Genomic DNA, 18568 nt, shown 5'->3' on the forward strand with positions numbered 1-18568 from the left:
CCTCAAGGTTCTGTTTCTCAACAAATCTTTGGTGAGCAGTAGGAATTTGGGGACACTGTCTAGAACTGGAGTCGGGAGCTTTGACTTCCAGACCTGAACGGCCGAGTGACCTTGGCCAAATCCTCCTCCCCTCTTCAGGTCGCAAGTCTGGGGTCTGAGCACAAACGGAGTTTTTCCTGGCGAGGCCCCTCCCGGCTGGTTACATTCTAAGATTCCAGGAGCGAATGAACTTGGTGGGGTGGGGGGTAGGGAGGAGGTGGGACGAGCCCGATTGGGCCCCGCGCGCCACGTGTCCGGCTCGGGAGCCGAGGACTGTTCTCCCGGCCCGCCCCTGCGCTGCGGCTGCTGCTGCTAACGGGCTCTGACCCAGCGAGCTCCGCGTCCGCGCGTCCGCCTGCTCGTCTGTCCGTCTGCTACAGGAGGCTTCCGCCGCGCGGTGAGTAGGTTGAGGTAGGAGACGGAATCGCTCCAATGGACCCCCACCCCTTCCGGCGGGCTGCAGGGATGCGGGGGGCGAGCCATAAATGCCCAGTCATCGCTGACCCACGCCTGCCACGGGCCCCGGAGAGGGGCGCGGGAGGTGGGGGCCGCGGGGACCGGGAACCCGAGGGCGCGGGAACCCGAGTGGGTCGCGGGCAGGGCGCGTCTGCGCAGCATAGTGGAGCAAATCCACTGCCGCAGGCGGGGAAGCGGAGGCGGACGGCGGGCGGGCTGCGGGAGGGAAGGGAAAAGAAAGGGGGGGAAGGGAAGGGAGGCGAGGGGAGGGCCGGCTCTGCAGAGGGTGTGGTGGAGGGGCGGGGGGCACCTGGGCCGGGGCCACGCAAGCTGCTGGCCGTGCTTTGCGGGACTAAAGAGACTCTGAAGGCCCGGGGTTGGAGGCAGCTGGACAGGGGACGGACCCGCAGGTAGGGTGTAGCTGAAGCCGAAGACTGAGGGCGTGAAGAGTCCGACCCTGCGCTGCACCTGAAATGGTGGTCGTTGGGGCAGGGCTCTTTGTGTGCAGACTGATGGGGGACCGGCTGTCCACATCTCAGGGCCCCAGTGGACCCTCCCGCCCTCTTGGGGCCACTCCTCGCCTCTAAAGGAGACTCCCAGCTGGGCTCCAGGGGCCTTGTGATGGGCCAGAGGCCCCACCCTTCTTCCTGCTCCCCCTCAGCCCAGTTTCGGCCTTTCCAAAGCTTGGGGGCTTCAGATGACTCCGCAGATGCGAGCATGGGCGTGAAATACCCTGAGTCCGAATCCCAGCTCCACCAGCAACGTGCAGTGTGACCTTGAATCCGTAGCTTTCCCTTTCTGAGCCTCAGTTTCCTTCCCCAAGTCCAGAGCTGATAAACCCAGCCTCTGAGAGGAAACAATGGCTGTGAAAATTGATTTATCTGTCAGCTGCAAGGAATGATTACAGGTTTGGGAAGTCTTGATTACAGGCCTGGGAAGTAGGCCGTGCAAGGGGATGGGGTGGGGGGATCCTTTTGGAGGATCCACCCTTTGCTTCCTCCCTCCCCGTCCTTTAATCTAAACTCTGGGGGTCTTCCCCAACAATTCCAAATTTGGACATACGGCTCCTGGGTTTGTAAAAGAACCCTGGTTTCCGTGGTCTTCCCTTTTCCCTCACTTCCCCTTCCTCCCCTCTACCCAAAGCACACCTTAAATCGCCCACCCCACTGACCTAAATGGGATATCGTGACCTGCTTAGCCCTCCCTTTGGAGGTGAATGACTGCCCGGCTTCAGCTGCCATGGACCCTGCCCCTCTGGCTGGCAGGCTCTGTGCCATGGCAGAGGGCACTGGCCTAGGGGCCAGTGGAAAGCTGGGTCACAGTTCCAGGTGCCTGGGGTCCTAGGGCAAGCCCCTTCTCTGTGCTTTAGTTACCATTCTGTGGCAAAGTCTGCTGAACTGGCTGCCCCTTACAGTGCTGGCGTTCCAGGATTCAATTGTTCTAAGGTTTAGGATTGTGGGAGTAGGGTGGGGCAGAGGCCTCTATCCCCCTATGCAGCTGTGACAATCACTCAGCCATCTTTCTTTGCCTTCCACTCCTTGTTCCCGAGGCGCGGGCTGCTGGGATACAGAAAATATTTGTGGTTTCTGGGTAAGGGTCGCAGCTGTTGCTGGGGCAGACTGTGGATGTGCATGTGCAGAGGAGGGGGCTGTCCCTGGGAAGTCAGGGACCTGGCCTCTTGGGGCTTGTTCCTGGGGGCAGGGTCGGGGAGCTCTGCAGTGTTGGGTAGCCGCCAGCGTCTGGAACATCTGCACTGCAGCACCCAGAGGGAGCCCTGGGCCACCAGGCTCTAGCCACACCCAGTCCCAGCCTCTGCCCTGCCACTAACCACCTGGAGCCCTGGGGACACGCCTACCCCTCTGAGCCTTAGTGCCTGCCTCTCCAGAGGGACAAGAGCTGTGCCCAGGGCACCCAGCTGGTAAAATGGCTTGGAGTTGCCTGGCTTTTCTTCATGGCCATTCTAGAATTTTTCAGGGAGGTCCAGTAGTGTCACCAGCCTCACCCCACCCAGCCCCCCCAAGATGCTTCCTGGGTGGGGACAAAGCACAGGATGTGGTCTCTACCCTGATTTTCGAGCAAGCATGTCCCTCTACCTCCCTCTCAAAAGAGGAGAGGAAGTCTTGGGTGAGGGTGCCTTTATTCATCCTTTTAAACTTCTTGGTTTGGAATCCAGCCATACTCCCTTTCCTCCTGGGGTTGAGAACCCTCCCCACTCACCCCACCCCCAGACTGGCTAAGGAGGAGTGCCTGTCCTTGGGTTCTTGGAGCCTCAGATCCCCTACCTGTAAAATGAGGATGAGGTTGATAGCCCCGTCATGAGATTATAAGATGGGAGATGTGAAAAAGTGCCTTGTAAACTGTAGAGTGCCCTGCCCAGAGAATCAAGTGCTCTGTGGTGTGGTGCCACAGAAGGGTGTGGTGCTTGAGAAAGCAGGTGACCCGAGCCTCAGGTTCCTCATCTGCAAAACAGGTGTCCTTGTAAATAATAGTAAAATAGTCACTTCTATTATTTATTGAACGCTTCTAACTTACCAGGCCTTGGCTGAACCCTATGTTAGATGCTGTTACCTTGCCCATTTTGCAGATGTGGAAACTCAGCCCTCAAAAGTTTAGGGTAGGGCTTCTCTGGTGGCGCAGCGGTTGAGAGTCCGCCTGCCGATGCAGGGGACACGGGTTCGTGCCCTGGTCTGGGAGGATCCCACATGCCGCGGAGCGGCTGGGCCCGTGAGCCATGGCCTCTGAGCCTGCACGTCCGGGGCCTGTGCTCCGCAACGGGAGAGGCCACAGCAGTGGGAGGCCCGCGTACCGCAAAAAAAAAAAAAGTTTAGGGTAGAAAGAATATTAACACTTACATAGGGTGTCCTGTGTGCCAGGGCATCTTCTAAGCACTAGATATGTCTTAATTCTTTTCACGCTCACCACAACTCTTCTGAGGTGAGCATAATTTTTATCCCCCTTTTTACATTTGAGGTTAAGTATGTGCCCAAGGCCACACAGCTCCTAAATAACAGGTCAGGCTCTGATCTCAGGCAATCTGGCTCCTGCCTCTGTACTGGGAGACACTATGCTTTGCTGTCTCTCACAAAAGTGACCTGAGCATTCCAACCCAGGCCAGTCCAACTCCAAACCCAGGGCCCCTGGATCATATCCTGGGGCCTTATCCTGCCTGAGGATCAATAATTCTGGGTCAGGAGAGGGAAAGACTCTGCTCTCTAAGAAACCCTAGTGCTGTGAGCTGGGGGGTGTGCCCGGGCACAGGGCCAGGAATGGCATTTACTCTGGCTTCATTAAAGGCAGGTCCTGGAGGGCGGAGGGGCTGGTCTTCGGTGTCTCCCTGCAGACTGGAGGAGGAGCCATCAGGCAAGGGGAAAGGGAAGGATCTGGATTTTGTAGGCCAGGGGCCTCCAAAGCGGGGTACATACAACCTGGGAGGCACTAAGATGATTTTCTGGGATGCCGGAAGAAACTGTTAGACTTCTTATTATATATGCTTTTAATCTTATGCTGAAAAAAGTATATGTTTGTTTATCATGATGAATGATCATTTTTTTTCTTTTGTTACTGGTGGTGTATAGGATCAAAAAAATTTGCAGATCACTGCACAAAAATTTGTCAGCTTCGTTGGGGTGGGAGATTCGTCTGTCTCATTATCTGTTCTACCCCCAACTCCTGCCAATGGGCATGCAGGAGACGCTCAATAAATAGGTTTTGAAAAGTGAGCCTCTGCTTAATCACTAATTTTCTTTATGAGCTGGGCAAGTTACTTAACCCCTCAAGTTATTTCCTCTCCTGGCTCTATAATGAGTCTGAAAACCAGTAGGCAAGGTGATTCCTTTTTATTCTGTGATTTTTCAAGGGAGTCACTAAAGAAAGCATGAAAACCACTCAGTACCTTTCACTCAACAATCCTTATGAACCACACTTAGTAGTAAGGGTACATTAAGGAAGCATATACAGTAATTTTAAAGAAAAGGTAAAATCATTCCTCAGATATAAAAATGATCATGTGCTAAAGATTTTATTCTACTCAATAATCAGTGACTGGCCCAGGCAGATGTTAGAACCAGCTCAGAAGAGGCTCAGCAGATGCCTTTATATTGAAAGGAATGTACAAATGGAGGCAAACTTGTTTTTCCACCGGAGGTGGGGGAAGGGAAGGGAAGTCCACTGAACCTTTATCAGATAGGACAGAAGGAGCATGTCTCTAAGAATTATCGTGCATTTTTACAGATTTTTTTTTTTCTCACAATACCTTGGAGACAGGCAGCCTCCATCTAATTGAGGAATGATAAATCCACAATGGTTGACCCAAGCCACTCACGAGTAGATGGTTTTAGAGTCACACTGTGGTTCAGAGGTGGGAGAAATCCCTCCTGGCTTCCTAGAAAAGTTAGCAGAATCACCTAGGAAAGTTTTCAAAAATTACCGAAGCCCAGTCTTCATCCCTGGCCTGTTGAATCTCTAGGGGTGGCCTTATGTGTTGGTAAGTTCAAAAAACTCCCCAGGTGGTATTAATAAAGCCAGAATTGAAAAAGCACTGGTTTTGATGCTAGAAGGCTGGTTAGAAAATGCCAGTGGAAGAGATTCCTGGTTTAGGGGGGAGAGGGTGTGGTAGTGGGTGAAGAGGAGGCAAGGCGAGGGCAGACAAATCAGGAAGGGTGTCAGCGGCCGTGAGTGCGGAGCTCAGAGGGCCTGCATCGAAGGGGGGCCGTTGGAGATGAGTGGGCAGAGTCCCTCCGGCACTCCTGGGGCGCAGAGGTCTGGGTGCTTTTTTTTTGCCTGATCTTCCAGGTTATAAAATTTTTCTCAATTTGCCCTTACCCTCCACACCTGATCTCACCCCCTAATACTCAACATCTCCTCTCTCCTCTCAAAAGTACACTCTATTCCACCAAAGCCCACAGGCTGCGTTTTGAGAACAGAAATGCCTTTTCTTATGCCGGTGTTTCTTCTCCCCTCTTTCTTCTGCTTCCTCTGCTTCATTCCATCGAGTCCAAACTTTTTTTTTTTTTTTTTTTTTTGGTTGTGGCAGGCGAAATCTTAGTTCTGGCATGCATGTGGGATCTAGTGTCCTGACCAGGGATCGAACCCGGGCCCCCTGCGTTGGGAGTGCGGAATCTTAACCCCTGTACCACCAGGGAAGTCCCGAGTTCAAACTCTTGATTGTGTACTTCTATCAGCCCTAATATGCATCTTTAACTTTATATATGTATAGCAAACATCAACAATGGAACATGAAAGGACAAGATCAATTTAGAAAGTTGTAATATTCTCATTCTGCACCCCAATGGGTTGTTGTGCCCAGTACCCCACTTCGGAGACCCCTGCTCTAATAACGGTGATTGTGATAACAGAAGCTACCACTTATTAAACATTTACTCTGAACCTGACCATGCTCAGTATTTTACCTGCCTTACTTCATTGAATTTTCACAAAAACCTTATGAGATTATCATTTCTGAGATGAAGAAACCGAGTCAGAGAGAAATGATGTAACTCACCCAAGGTCATGAGCAGTCAGGATTTGAACTCAGGCCATGACTGCAAAGCCCACGTTCTTTATTACAGTGCCACCCTGCCTCCTTTGTAAATGTTTGGGACTTCATATGCATCTTGTAGATGTGGAAATTGAGATTCATATTTAGGTAACTTACAAAATTACTAATTGGTGGGAAGCAGAGCTGTGACTCAGTCCTTTTGCGGGACTTGGACAAGACCTTCTGTCTGGCTCTCGGTTTCCCCAATGCTATAGTTAGGCAGTGGTGGTTGAGCCAGCCCTGGTATTCTCTACCCCAGAGTGTTCCTTCTGGAGCGAGTCCTGATTGCTTGCAGCCTGAAGGACTGAGGCAGGAGGTGGCCACAGCAGCACAAGGCCACCATCAGCTCTATCCTTGAATGGGTTTCTGGCAAATGGGTTTCTGGAATGATCTGCCATGATGAGCCTTCATGGAAATCCAGGTCCAAAGAGATTCAGGGTTCCTGAGAGGAGAGAGGCACTGGTGTAGAGCGGCCATACCTGCCAGTCTTGAGAAGCTATTTCAACCCAGATGGTGAAACTTGCCTATTGGGGGTGGGGTGGGGATAGAGAGGAGTCCTGTGGCCTTGGGGGAGACCTCTCCTAGGACTGATATTCTGAGATTTTGCTGTGAAAATCCCTGGTTGATACCTACAAAAGCCTCTCACATCCACTCTGGGTTTTCCCAAGGAGGGAGTGATATTATCCACGTTGTGCAGATGAAGAAACTGAGGTCTAAAGAGACACCCTGGCTTGTCTGAGGTTACAGAGGGGCAGGCTGGGAACCAGAACCTGGGTCTTTTCCTTCGGCCTCTTCCTAACGTCCCACCGTGTTATTAGCCGGGGGTGGGATGCAGGGATGTCAGCCATTGTCTGGGCCTGGCAAGTCACTTATCCTCCCTGAGATGCCTTTACTTCATCTAGAAAGTGAGGGGCTTGGAAGTAATTGTTAAGGGCCCTCTGGGGTTCTGAAACATTGGATATAAAACATTTATTCAGGCAACCTGAGAAGTGTGGTCTGGGTCGCCCTGGGAGGGATCAGAGCCCCTCGTAAAGCCAGGGTAGATGGCGCCTCTGTGATTAGCTCCAGAGCTTCCCTGAAACCTCAGAGGAGGGGCTGTGGGAGCTTGGCCCCCCTGAACTGCAATCAGAACATCTAGTTCTGGAAGTTTGCTTTCCATGTATACACAAGACGTGCACTCACAAGAGGCACATATAAACTGCTCTCAGAGCTGAGAGTATTTTCCCAAAGACTTGGAGGCCCCTCCTCTGAGCCGTCCAGATGAGCCTGGGCTGCCGCCAGCAGCTGAAGTTTCCAGCAACGAGGCCAAAGGAAAATGCTTCGAGGCTGGAGGTGCAGGTGACGGGCCTCAGCTGACTTCCTGGGCCTCATGCAGTCCCATTTTGTCTGCTGGCCTTGGAGCTCCCTCACCTTTTGCCCATACCATCCCCCAGACCTGGGGAAGCCCAGAGCTGGCTCCTGGCCAGACACTAGGGTAGATGTGGGTTCCTGCTCCCCCTCGGGGGAGTTTCTGTTTCCTGAGGAGAGCTCAAGTTTGTACCAAAGGGCCCCTGGTTGTCAGGGAAACAGCAGGGTTTCCTCAAGCTCTGCTCTCAGCTCGCTGCGGTTACAGGCAGATCACTGCCCTCTGCTCTTCACTCCCAAGCCCATCATCTCACGTCTGTCTGCTGACTGTAGTTTGGGGGACTTGTATTCAGGCAGTGGGGACACATGGGTAAACATGACCAATCCCTGTCCTCAGAATGTCCCCCTAGCACACTGAATGCCACCATTTACTGAGAACACATCTCTGGCCTGGCCTTGACATAAGTTGGGTCTCATCCTCCAACTCTCCAAGGCAGGAAGGGGAAAGCCCCAGTTCTGTACTTAAGATAACCTTGAATTCAGAGATGAGCAATGTGCCCAAGGTCCCATAGCTGGTAAGTGACAAAACGGACTTGAATCCAGGTCTGTCCGTCTGACTCCAAACCTATGTTCTCCCTGCTGTGTCACATGTCTCCTGTGGCCCCAGAGTGAGAGAGGAGGATTATGGGCTGAGATCAGGGGCTGATTTCCCCTCGGTGTTTTTTTTTTTTTTTGGTGGTGTTGGGGTGGGGTAGGGGTGATGGTATGTGAAGAACTGGAAAACATTGAGGTTACGCATCTCCTTTGTTTCTACCCTCTGTTCTGGTTCAGTTCCTTGTAGCTCTTACTGGATATAAGTCTGATAGAGTTTGTTATTTTTACTTTTAAAAAGTAATACGTAGTCATGGTTTAAAAAGATCAAACCGTGAAGTCCTGACTACAATGGACAACACTGGTCCTTCTTTCTCCTCATATCCCAAGAAGATTGTGGCTCTTCCATCTCTGCCCTCCTGCAGCGAGTGCTCAGTAGCCCACCCGCTCCCCCTTCTCTAACCCCTTTCCAAAGCAGCAATGTCCCTTTTTACCTTTCTTTTTAGATAAGATATCTTTGTTTCTTATTCCTTCACTGCAGACCCTGTGTCCTGACACCCCTTTCAGTGAGGTCGTTGTGTCCTGTTTGTTCAGTTCCCCACCCTCACCCATGATCTGTCCCAGCAGAGAAAAACCCAAGTCTTTACAGTGGCCTTAGGCACTGGTCCCTTGATGCCACGTCTTACCAATGTCCCCACCCCACTCCCTGCCGCCCTGTATCAGCCACACTGAGCTCCTTGACCTCACTGCCTTCAGGTAGCCACGTGGTTCATGAGGCCTCTGGCCGCTCCACCTGAGATCACACCCCTTGTCACTCTCTCCCAACCAAGCTTCATCTTTTCTCCTTAGTTTTTGTCATATGTTTGTTATCCTTCCCCATTATAGAGGAAGCTCCAGAAAAGCACATGTTTTTTTGTTTTTGTTTTTATTTTTTGCCGTACGTGGGCCTCTCACTGTTGTGGCCTCTCGCGTTGCGGAGCACAGGCTCCGGACACACAGGCTCACCAGCCATGGCTCACGGGCCCAGCCGCTCCGCGGCATGTGGGATCTTCCCGGACCGGGGCATGAACCCGCATCCCCTGCATCGGCAGGCAGACTCTCAACCACTGCGCTACCAGGGAAGCCCAAGCACGTGTTTTAGAAAGTCTCTTTTATTTACTGGTATATCCTCAGTGCCTAGAGCAGTGCCTAATAGGAGTAGATGCTAAAGAAACCATAGCCCGTCAGGTATTTGCAACAGGTGACCCAGAGCCCCTTGAGGGTGCCCATCTACAGACTGTTAAGCCCTGAATTCTGGAACAGTTCTCGGTGACTTGGAAAGAGAGCATGCATGGTGCAGATGGCATGGACCCTGGGATCTAGACTTTGTTGAATTCAGGGTCTTCTTTTAATTTAAGTATAGTTGATTTACAATGTTGTGTTAGTTTCAGGTGTACAGCAGAGTGATTCAGTTTTTTCAGATTCTTTTCCATTTTATGTTATCACAAGATATTGGATATAATTCCCTGTGCTATGCAGTAGGTCCTTGTTGTTTATTTCATACATAGTGAAGTCAGTTTTAAGCTGTATGATCTTGGGCAAATTATTTAACCTCCCTGAACCCCCATCCTCAGTCTCCTCCTCTATGAAAAAGGGGAATTTGACTCCAGGAAGGATTGCTGTGAGGATTAAGTGGGACAGCATCTGGGAAAGTGCCCTGCGTGGCCTGGAGGAACCGTGCTGGTCAGTGGTCGTGCCCTTTCCCTCTTTCAAGTTCTCCTGGTTCCAAGAGTCTTTCCCATCCTGCTGTGAGCATCTGGACACTGGCTAGTCCATCCATTATCCTCCAAAACCTGAGCCTGGCCCTGAGCTGGGTCTTTGGGTGTGATTTAACCTGAAGGGCTGGAGGCAGCTGGAAAACAGCAGCGGGAGCACACTCTCCCTTGAAAGGAATGAGGCTGAGGAAATTTAGGGAAAAGAATGGAGGGAATCAGAGTGCAGAGGAATCTCATGGCATTTCTTTTTTCTCCACAGTGTTTTCTGCTGCAGAACCTGAGACCATGGCCAAACTACCACAGGTAAGGAGACTTTCCCCTCCTATAGTCATTCCCCTGGGCCTGGGCTTCTCCTGTGCCTGCAGCACAGATCCCTGATGCCTTCAGTTACAAAGGAGCTGGAGAGGTTCTCAGGCTTTGCTTGCTCCTATTATAAGTCACGGCTCTTTCAGATGCAAGTGACCAATGCCAACACACAACATCCTAAGCAGAAAGGAGATGTATTGGCTCACATGACTGAGAAGCCCAGGGCTTCAGGTCTGGCTGGATCCAGGGACCCATGTGATATTGTCAGGATTCTGCCTCCGTGAACTGGGCCTCCTCTGGGTGGCTTCATTCTTGGACACATTCTTCCTTAATTGTTCATACTAGCCACCAGCAGCAGCTCTAGGCTTCCATTCTGCTTCCTGGGCAGCGTGCAGGATAGAACATAATTTATACCAAACGATTCCAGGGAAAGTCTTGGGTTTGGTTTTCATTGGCTGGGCCTGGGTAACTTGGATCCAGGCAGTAGAGCTGGTCCCACCTGAACTGCCTGGCTCAAGGGTGGTTCCCCCAGGAAGGGAGACGGATACTGGATAGGCAAAAGCATTAGAGAGGGTCCTCTCTGCTCTGGAGGTGGATTTGGGTCCTCTCTTTCACATGCATTTGGGATTAAGTTTCCCTGGCTTGGGAGACACCAGTCTTTCATGCTGTCTGAGCGCTTTGCTGGGCTGTGGAATTTGAGTTGTATCAGAGCTTTTACTCCTGTGTGTGGCCAGGATTAGGTTCCGTCCTTGGTCAGAGCTAGGTGTTGCTCTGGGCCATGGTTTGCCTGAGAGTGATCCCTGTTGGCTGGCCTTAGAGAAAAAGACGTGGTCACTGCAACAGTGGGGTTGAAAAGGGAGAATAAAACAAAGGGACCCCTGACTTGGCCCCTTTGGTCCCTCATGTCAATCATAGAGCTATTGGCCACAGACATAATACACGAGCTGTGTGATCTTGGGTGAGTTCTTTACCTTCTCTGCAGCCCCAGTTTCCATTATGAGGTGATTGAGCTCAGTGATAACTAAACTTTGTCCCCACCTTCATGACTTGCCACCCAGTGAACAAGGGCCTTAAGGATGTCTATTCACAATTTTTGAAGAGCACAGTGTGTTATATGATGTAGGATCAGTACTCAAAAAAGTCTTAGCCTTGGCCTCCCTGTCGGCCTCTGAGGAGCACACTTTGTACAAGTGGCCTCTCTGACCAGGAGAGAGTGCTAGTGGTTATAGACAAAGATCCAAGGCATAGTTGTTGTTGCTACCCATTTCCCATGAGTAATCATCCCAGAGTTACTTCCTGAGAGACATTCGAATTGCAGGGTTCTGGATGACCCAAGTGGACAGGTCAGGTCCTGGGAGACCAGGGTGGCCAGGACCAAAATCACACATCTTTGGACTCCTGGATCAGTGCTCCTAGACCCTGCTGTCTGCCTAGCTGACCTGTGCTTTCTTGTCGCCATGGACCAGCAGCCGTAGACATCCTACAAGCAAGAGTCCTAGGATGGCAGAGCCTTAGGGGGTCCCTTATCCTATGGGATGAGTTGGAGCCCCCATGCACAGTGCTAATGCTCTAGTGGGAGCAGTAAAGGAGCTCTGGGGGCACGCAGGTTGAGGAAATAGGAAAAGCTGCCTGGAGAGAGCTACTTGAGGAAGAACAAGGGAGCTGAGAGTGCTTTAGGTCGAGGGGGTGCTGGAACAGAGGGGAAGAGGGGAGAGAACGTAGTGTGTGCAGGGCAGTAAAAGCAATTTGGATGCTTGGAGTGCAAGGGTCGGGGGAAAGAAGAAGGGGGCTGAAGACAATACAGATCTTCCTTGACCTGCAGTGGGGTTACCTCCCAGTAAACCCATGGTTAGTTGAAAACATCATGAGTTGAAAATGCATTTAATCCACCTACGCCACTGAACATCAGAGCTTAGCCTCACCTACCTTAACTGTGCTCAGAGCTCTTATATGAGCCTACTGTTGGGCTAAATTATCTAACGCACAGCCTATTTCATAATAATGTGTTGAATGTCTCATGTAATGTATTGAAGACGGTACTTAAAGTGAAAACCAGAATGGTTGGGTACAGAATAGCCGTCAGTGTATTAGATGACCACCCTCGTGGTCGCGTGGCTGACTGGGAGCTGCGGCTTGCTCTTCTGCCCAGCATCGTGAGAGAGGACCCTACAGCATATCGCAAGCCCAGGAAAAGATCAAAATGTACAATTCGAGGGGCTTCCCCGGTGGCGCAGTGGTTGAGAGTCTGCCGGCCGGTGCAGGGGACACGGGTTCATGCCCCGGTCCAGGAAGGTCCCACGTGCCGCAGAGCAGCTGGGCCCGTGAGCTGTGACCGCTGAGCCTGCGCATCCGGAGCCTGTGCTCCACAACGGGAGAGACCACAACAGTGAGAGGCCCGGGTACCGCAAAAAAAAAAAAAGTACAATTCGAAGTACAGTTTCTACTGAAAGTGTATCACGTTTTGAAAAATCGAAGTTGAATCAGTCGGGTACTGCCGTGCTAGAGAAGAGTGAGAAAGGTCTTCCTTCCACTGAGCTGAAGTTTGTGTCTAATGCTCCCAATTACTAGCACCCCAACTCTGCTCCTGTGCACCCCTTCCCAATACACACATGTGTGCACACACGTGTACACACACACAGACACACACACAAAGAGGCACAGAACAAGCCACTCCCTCTTTTCTCTGGTCCGGGTCGCCCCCCGTTACTTTTACTGTGATCTCTGTGCCAGTTCTCCCTCTTTCCTTCCAGAAGGGGGGACCCTGAGGCCCAAAGTCATAAAGAAATAGTGTGGTATCATAGAAAGGCCCAGAAGCATGGCTCTGTGGCCTCCATTTCACAGGGATGTTCTGGGTTTGACGTGAAGGTGAGCATAAGAACGCTAGGGGACAGGGCGAGGGTGGCAGGTGTTGGTGCCTGCAGCTCCAGGAGCTGCAGAGGGGAGGCCTGGGTCAGGCCTGCTCAAGACGGCTCTCAGGTGGAGTCCTGGCTGGGCAGCCACCTCTCTGACTCATGTGGCTTAGGTTCCCGAGCGGCCTCCGGACTCCTGCTCTAGCAGCAGCCTGGGTGGAGCCTGGGGTGCAGGCTGCTCACCAGCTGGCACTGGGGCCTGCTGAATATTTCAGGGTAGAAAGTCCTTTCTCCTCTTCTCTCCCCTCCCCTCGTGGGTACTTGAGGCCAGGAACCTGTGTGCCAGAGGGGTGGCAGGCAGTCAGGGTGAGGTGGAGAAGTGGGGACAGCTGTGCAGGTGGCACTTGGAGATGCAAATTCACCAGGTTGGTGTGAGAATGACCAATGATGGGAAACCTGGGTGATTTGAAGGACTATCCCTGTGTCTCTAATGTTGCTAGGGTGACCCCTGGCATTTTTTTTTTTTTTTTTTTTTTTTTTTTTTTTTTTTTGCGGTACGCGGGCCTGTCACTGTTGTGGCCTCTCCCGTTGCGGAGCACAGGCTCTGGACGCGCAGGCTCAGCGGCCAGGGCTCACGGGCTCAGGCGCTCCACAGCATGTGGGATCCTCCCGGACCGGGGCACGAACCCGTGTCCCCTGCATCGGCAGGCGGACTCTTAACCACTGCGCCACCAGGGAAGCCCTAAGGGAGCGTTTTGATCGGGGTTTGTGTCAGCAGTTAGACTTCCTGTCCTCCAGCATGGCATGGCCTCATCTTTCAGCTGCAGCCTCTGCCCCAAATGCTGCCTCAACCACTGCACTGGGTGAGGAGGGAAGAGAGGGGAGAGCAGCAGCAGCAGGAGAGAAGGTGTCAGCTTACTGCTGGGACCTCTTCCCTTCTTCCTGGGGGCTCCGCTTCCATCCTTCCTCTCTCCTCCTCCCTCCTGGCCACTTACAATCCCACGATCTTGGCAACTTTGGGCATCCGCAAGAGCCCTGAAGAATCTGGGCTTGCTTTCCTGACTGTTCTTGTATGCTCTTGGCTCCAGGCCTTTGCCATGCTGTTTCTCTGTATGAAGCCTTTTCCTTCCCTCCCACACCCCTTGGGCCAGCTGTTGCTCATCCTTTAGGGCTCAGCTTAGCCTTCCCCTCCAGGAAGTCTTCTTTGATTGCTCAGGGTATGTTCACAGTCCTGTATCCGCCCGTACACCTATCCACCTAGGAAACAAATGGTGCCTAGTTGTGGCAAGCCTTGAGCTAGCAGCTGGGAATACATCAGTGAGCGAGACAGATACGCGTGGAGCTTTCTGAAGGGAGTATCTCTTTTCTGGTCTGGGTATCTAGCGTGTGTTACTCTTTCTTTCTCTGCCCAGCGGTGTGATCAGGTTGCAGGGGATTCACGGGTGGCGGGAAGAGGGCTGTGTCCCTTTCTGGTCATCCTCCCTGCCAGAACTTTAAATAGCAACCCTGCACCCACGCATGCATACCTTGGAGGAGCCAGCAGCGGCTGACATAAACCAACAGAGCATTCAAATGCCAGGCCAGGCTCTGCAGTGCAGGTGCCGGGAGACACAGGAGGTGGTCGGAGGCTCATTTGCTGCCGTGCACTTCTTACTCTCTAGGCACAGTTATGCGAGCCACCCTGCCCCTCCCATGAAGCCTGTCCTGGTTCCCTCATGCAGCTGGAATTGCCCTCCACTGTTTTCCCAAGTTGCTTTGCCTCTGTCATGGGGTATTTATTACGAGCTCTATGCTAATTTGTGTTCTAGTCTCTCTCCTCCACTGGGTCAGAAGCTCATGAAACTCAGGCTCGGGTCTTCTTTCTCCCTAAATCTTCAGCCCTTCGCATCGGACCTGGCACAGGCTAAGTGCCCTGTCACTGCACTGTGTGCTTAGTGCCCTGGGCTCTGGCATCCACGGCTACCCCAGCTCTCACTGCTCTCCGGGGCCCCATGGCTGACCCATATCTGACTTCTCTGTGAACCAGCCCATTGTGCATTCAGCTTCGATGTCTAAGATTCTCTGGCACTGCCTCTCCCCGCCTTTGTCCCAAGGACCCAGCCAGCTTGTCCTCAGATGCCAGTTCATGGCTCAGTTTACTGGGCCCAGAAGAGCAGCACCTCATCTGGGTGTTGATTCTGAGGGTGGCTCTGGGCCCCCCGACCTGGGCCAGGACCCCACCCTCAGAAGCTGGCAGCTGCAAGGTTTCTGGAGCTAGACAGCAAAGGGGAACTGGAGAGAGATGTGGGTTCTGTGTGACCCCAGCAAGTGGCTTCCCTTTGTGGGGCTTGGTTTCTTTGTTTCTGTGATAGAGATCATCTTAAGCGCTTCTACAAGACACTAAAAAAATCACACTCATGGAGGTGAAAAGGCTTTGTACACCGTAAAGTGCCATAGACATATGTGGGGCTCTGGTTACTTTTGCAGGAATCATTCCCACTCCCTGCACTCAGTCTGGCTTTTATCTCTCCCGGGTCCTGGGAAAGTGATGCAGAGCCGGGGGCTTGGCTGAGCTCTCCTCCCGTGGGGAAATGGCACCACCCTTGGGGCAGGCGGTGGCAGGAGGTACAGGGAGAGTCCTCCGTACCCTTGCCCGGGCTTTCTGTAGCCAGCGCTCCATTTTAGGGGCAGGGAATTCAGCCACGCTTCAGGTGAGCGACGATGGTGTCCGGGGTAGGACAGTGCAGGTGGGGATAGAGAGAAGTGGGCAGATTCCATCTCACTGTGTCCTGGGTCTCTTCAGAGAACTGTGAAAATACACCCCTGGGTCTTGCCGTGGCCATTATGGAGGCTGGGTTTGGGGATTTGTAACAAATATCTGATCATTTTAGGGACAGCGGGGACCTTTATCCTGTGACCAGGGCTGGGAACCCCGTTCAGGGCCAGCACCTCACCCTCTGCTCTTCTCTCCACAGGGTGCCAAGTACCGGGGCTCCATTCACGACTTCCCCAACTTTGACCCCAGCCAGGATGCCGAGACTCTGTACAATGCCATGAAGGGCTTCGGTGGGTGCTCGGCCACCAGGAGTGGGACCCTCAGGAAGAGAAGCGGGATTCAACTGGGCTTGAGGGTAGCCCTTTTGGTGGGCGGTGGGGTGGGATGGTGAGATGTACTTGGTCATTCTTTGGTCTCCTCTTTTTATTATTATAATTTTATAATGAACTATTCGAATAAAAAGATCTAAAGAGTAGGAGAAACTTTACCCATAGACCTGCCACCCAACTTGAGAAATAGCACTTGCTTCCTCATATAGTTGAAACCTCCATGGTAGGTCCCCCTCCTGCTAGCATCACTCTGTCTTTTCTCTTGGGGGTAAGCACTACCCTGAATTTGCTGCTTATTATTCTCTTTTCTTTTCCCTATCACTGAAAGAACCCTGTCCTGGGCATTAGGACACCTAGGTTTTTCTAAGCCAGGCTCATTGGGAGACCTTGGGTGAGTTGTTGCTCCTTTCTGGGCCTCAGTTTCCTTATCCATGTGATGAGGAGCTAGATCACGGGCCCTCTGAGCTCAGATACTGCATGTGCTAGGATCTCTCTCAGTGGTGGCTTGTCAGGTCCCCATAGATCCCCCCTCCAACGTCACTGCCTCACGTGAGCAGAAGGCTGATGCTGAGGACTTGCAGGGAGCAACCCTGGCGGGCTTCCTGGAGGCAGGTTGGGGTAGGGTGACGGGTGCCTCCCCTCTTCTAGGCAGTGACAAGGAGGCCATACTGGAGCTGATTACTTCCCGGAGCAACAGGCAGAGGCAGGAGATCTGCCAGAACTACAAGTCCCTCTATGGCAAGGTAACCATGGCAACCAGAGGGCGGGTGGGATGAGGGTGAATGATTTCATTCACCTGTGTGTTCAGGGCCTTTTCTGAGTATTTTACTCTAGGTCAGCCTCTGTGCTGGCACTTCTGCCCTCCTTTTTTCTTTTTCTTTTTTTTTGGCTGCGTTGGGTCTTCGTTGCTGTGCGTGGGCTTTCTCTAGTTGTGGCGAGCAGGGGCTACTCTTCATTGCGGTGCGTGGGCATCTCATTGCAGTGGCTTCTTGTTGCGGAGCAAGGGCTTCAGTAGTTTCGGGCGCATGGGCTCAGTAGTTGTGGCACTTAGTTGCTCCGTGGCAGGTGGGATCTTCCCAGACCAGGGCTCAAACCCGTGTCCCCTGCGTTGGCAGGCAGATTCTTAACCACTGCACCACCAGGGAAGTCCCCTCCTTTTTTCTTCTCTCAGGCAGGGACCATCCAGCCATGGGAACATCTAGAGCACCTGCTTCACGCTGGGCACTGTGTTAGGGGTTAGGGCTACACAGGTGAATAAGACCTGAGGTAACCCTACGGACTCACGGATGATGGGAGAGACACAAAGTGAACAAGTAAACAGGCAATGGCAGGGAAGAGGCACAGTGCTGTGGACTTGAATCCTGCCCTTTGCTAGCTGCGTGCCTCTGGGCAGGTTACCTGAGGTCTCTAAACCCATTTCTGAAGGCTGATGATAGTATTTACCTTCACCAATGAGGATTAAGTGAGATTCCTTAGCTCAGTGCCTGTACAGAGTAAGTGCTCATTAAATGTAATCCTTATCATTATAACTGCTCTTCTATCTCCTCCTCCCTCTGCCCCGCAACCAGGACCTCATTGCAGACTTGAAGTACGAGCTGACAGGGAAGTTTGAACGACTGATTGTGGGTCTCATGAAGCCACCTGCCTATAGCGATGCCAAAGAAATTAAAGACGCCATCTCGGTATGAAGCGTGGGTCTGCGCATGTGTGAGGGTTGGGGGCGTGGTTAATGGGAGATTCAAACCTCTCCAGCAAGCGTTCAGTGAGCCCTGCACCCACCCCGCGTGTGTGCCCTGCTTGGAGGCAGCTTGCTCAAATCCTACCCCAGAGGGGCGCCACGGTCTCCTCCAGATGGACAGAGGTGGGACAGGTGTCGGTGTGAGGCCCACCCTGTGAAATGGGGCCCTTGGCCCACAGGCCCACCCCAGCAACTTACAGTCCCGAGGAAGCAGGACACAGAGAAGCAGAGACAGATTGTGTCCAACACCCAAAGGCCAAGGGCATGTTAAAGGAGGTCATGAGGACAGGCCCTGGGCTCGGGGTGGCTGGAGAGGGCGTCACAGAAGATGAGAGGATCGAGCTGGGCCCAGAGCCTGGAGAGGATTTGGTTGATCAGAGTGGGCTGGAGAGGAAAGGGCAGGAGCGGCTGAGGAGGTGTGTTCAGGATCTGAGGGGCAGCCCAGGCTAGTGGAGATAGAAAGTCGCTCCCCACCAAGCGGGGAGAGACCAAATGCCCTCGAGTGTACTTAGCACTTTACAGTTTATAAAGTGCTATGATCTTTGCCTCAGATGAGCTAGTAAACATGAATTTGTTTCTAACTAATAAACTTAGCCATGTAAGAGGTTATCACCTTCTCATTCTTCCTGTGAGTTCAGTAGAGCAACTCGTATCATCTCCATTTTATAGATGAGAAAAGAGAGGTGCAGAAAGATAAAGTTGTTTTAATGAGCAATCACAAAGCAAGCTGCAGGCAGAGGTGGCACCAGAACCCCTGTCTCAGGGCCGCGGCTCCAGCTTGGTGCCTAAGAGCTGTGTTAGGGGCACCCTGAGTGCTGCGGGTTGCTTTGCTCTGACCACCCCAGGTTCCCACCTCGGGGCTGGTGGCCTC

At 52.5% G+C, this 18568-nt stretch overlaps 1 protein-coding gene across 2 annotated transcripts in view; it reads left to right on the plus strand.

Moving 5' to 3' along the window:
- The first annotated feature begins 301 nt into the window (after window positions 1-301).
- ANXA6 (annexin A6) overlaps window positions 302-18568 on the plus strand; it is a 54280-nt gene continuing 36013 nt past the window's right edge. For both annotated transcript variants that reach the window (XM_082621404.1, XM_082621405.1), the window contains exons 1-5: window positions 302-436; window positions 9980-10023; window positions 15830-15920; window positions 16608-16702; window positions 17528-17641. In XM_082621404.1, the coding sequence (XP_082477530.1) occupies window positions 10006-10023; window positions 15830-15920; window positions 16608-16702; window positions 17528-17641 (318 nt within the window). In that variant the 5' untranslated portion in view covers window positions 302-436; window positions 9980-10005. The remainder of the gene's footprint in view (window positions 437-9979; window positions 10024-15829; window positions 15921-16607; window positions 16703-17527; window positions 17642-18568) is intronic.

Source organism: Mesoplodon mirus (assembly GCF_964341445.2).
Source record: "Mesoplodon mirus genome assembly, chromosome: 5".
Classification (NCBI taxonomy): domain Eukaryota; kingdom Metazoa; phylum Chordata; class Mammalia; order Artiodactyla; family Ziphiidae; genus Mesoplodon; species Mesoplodon mirus.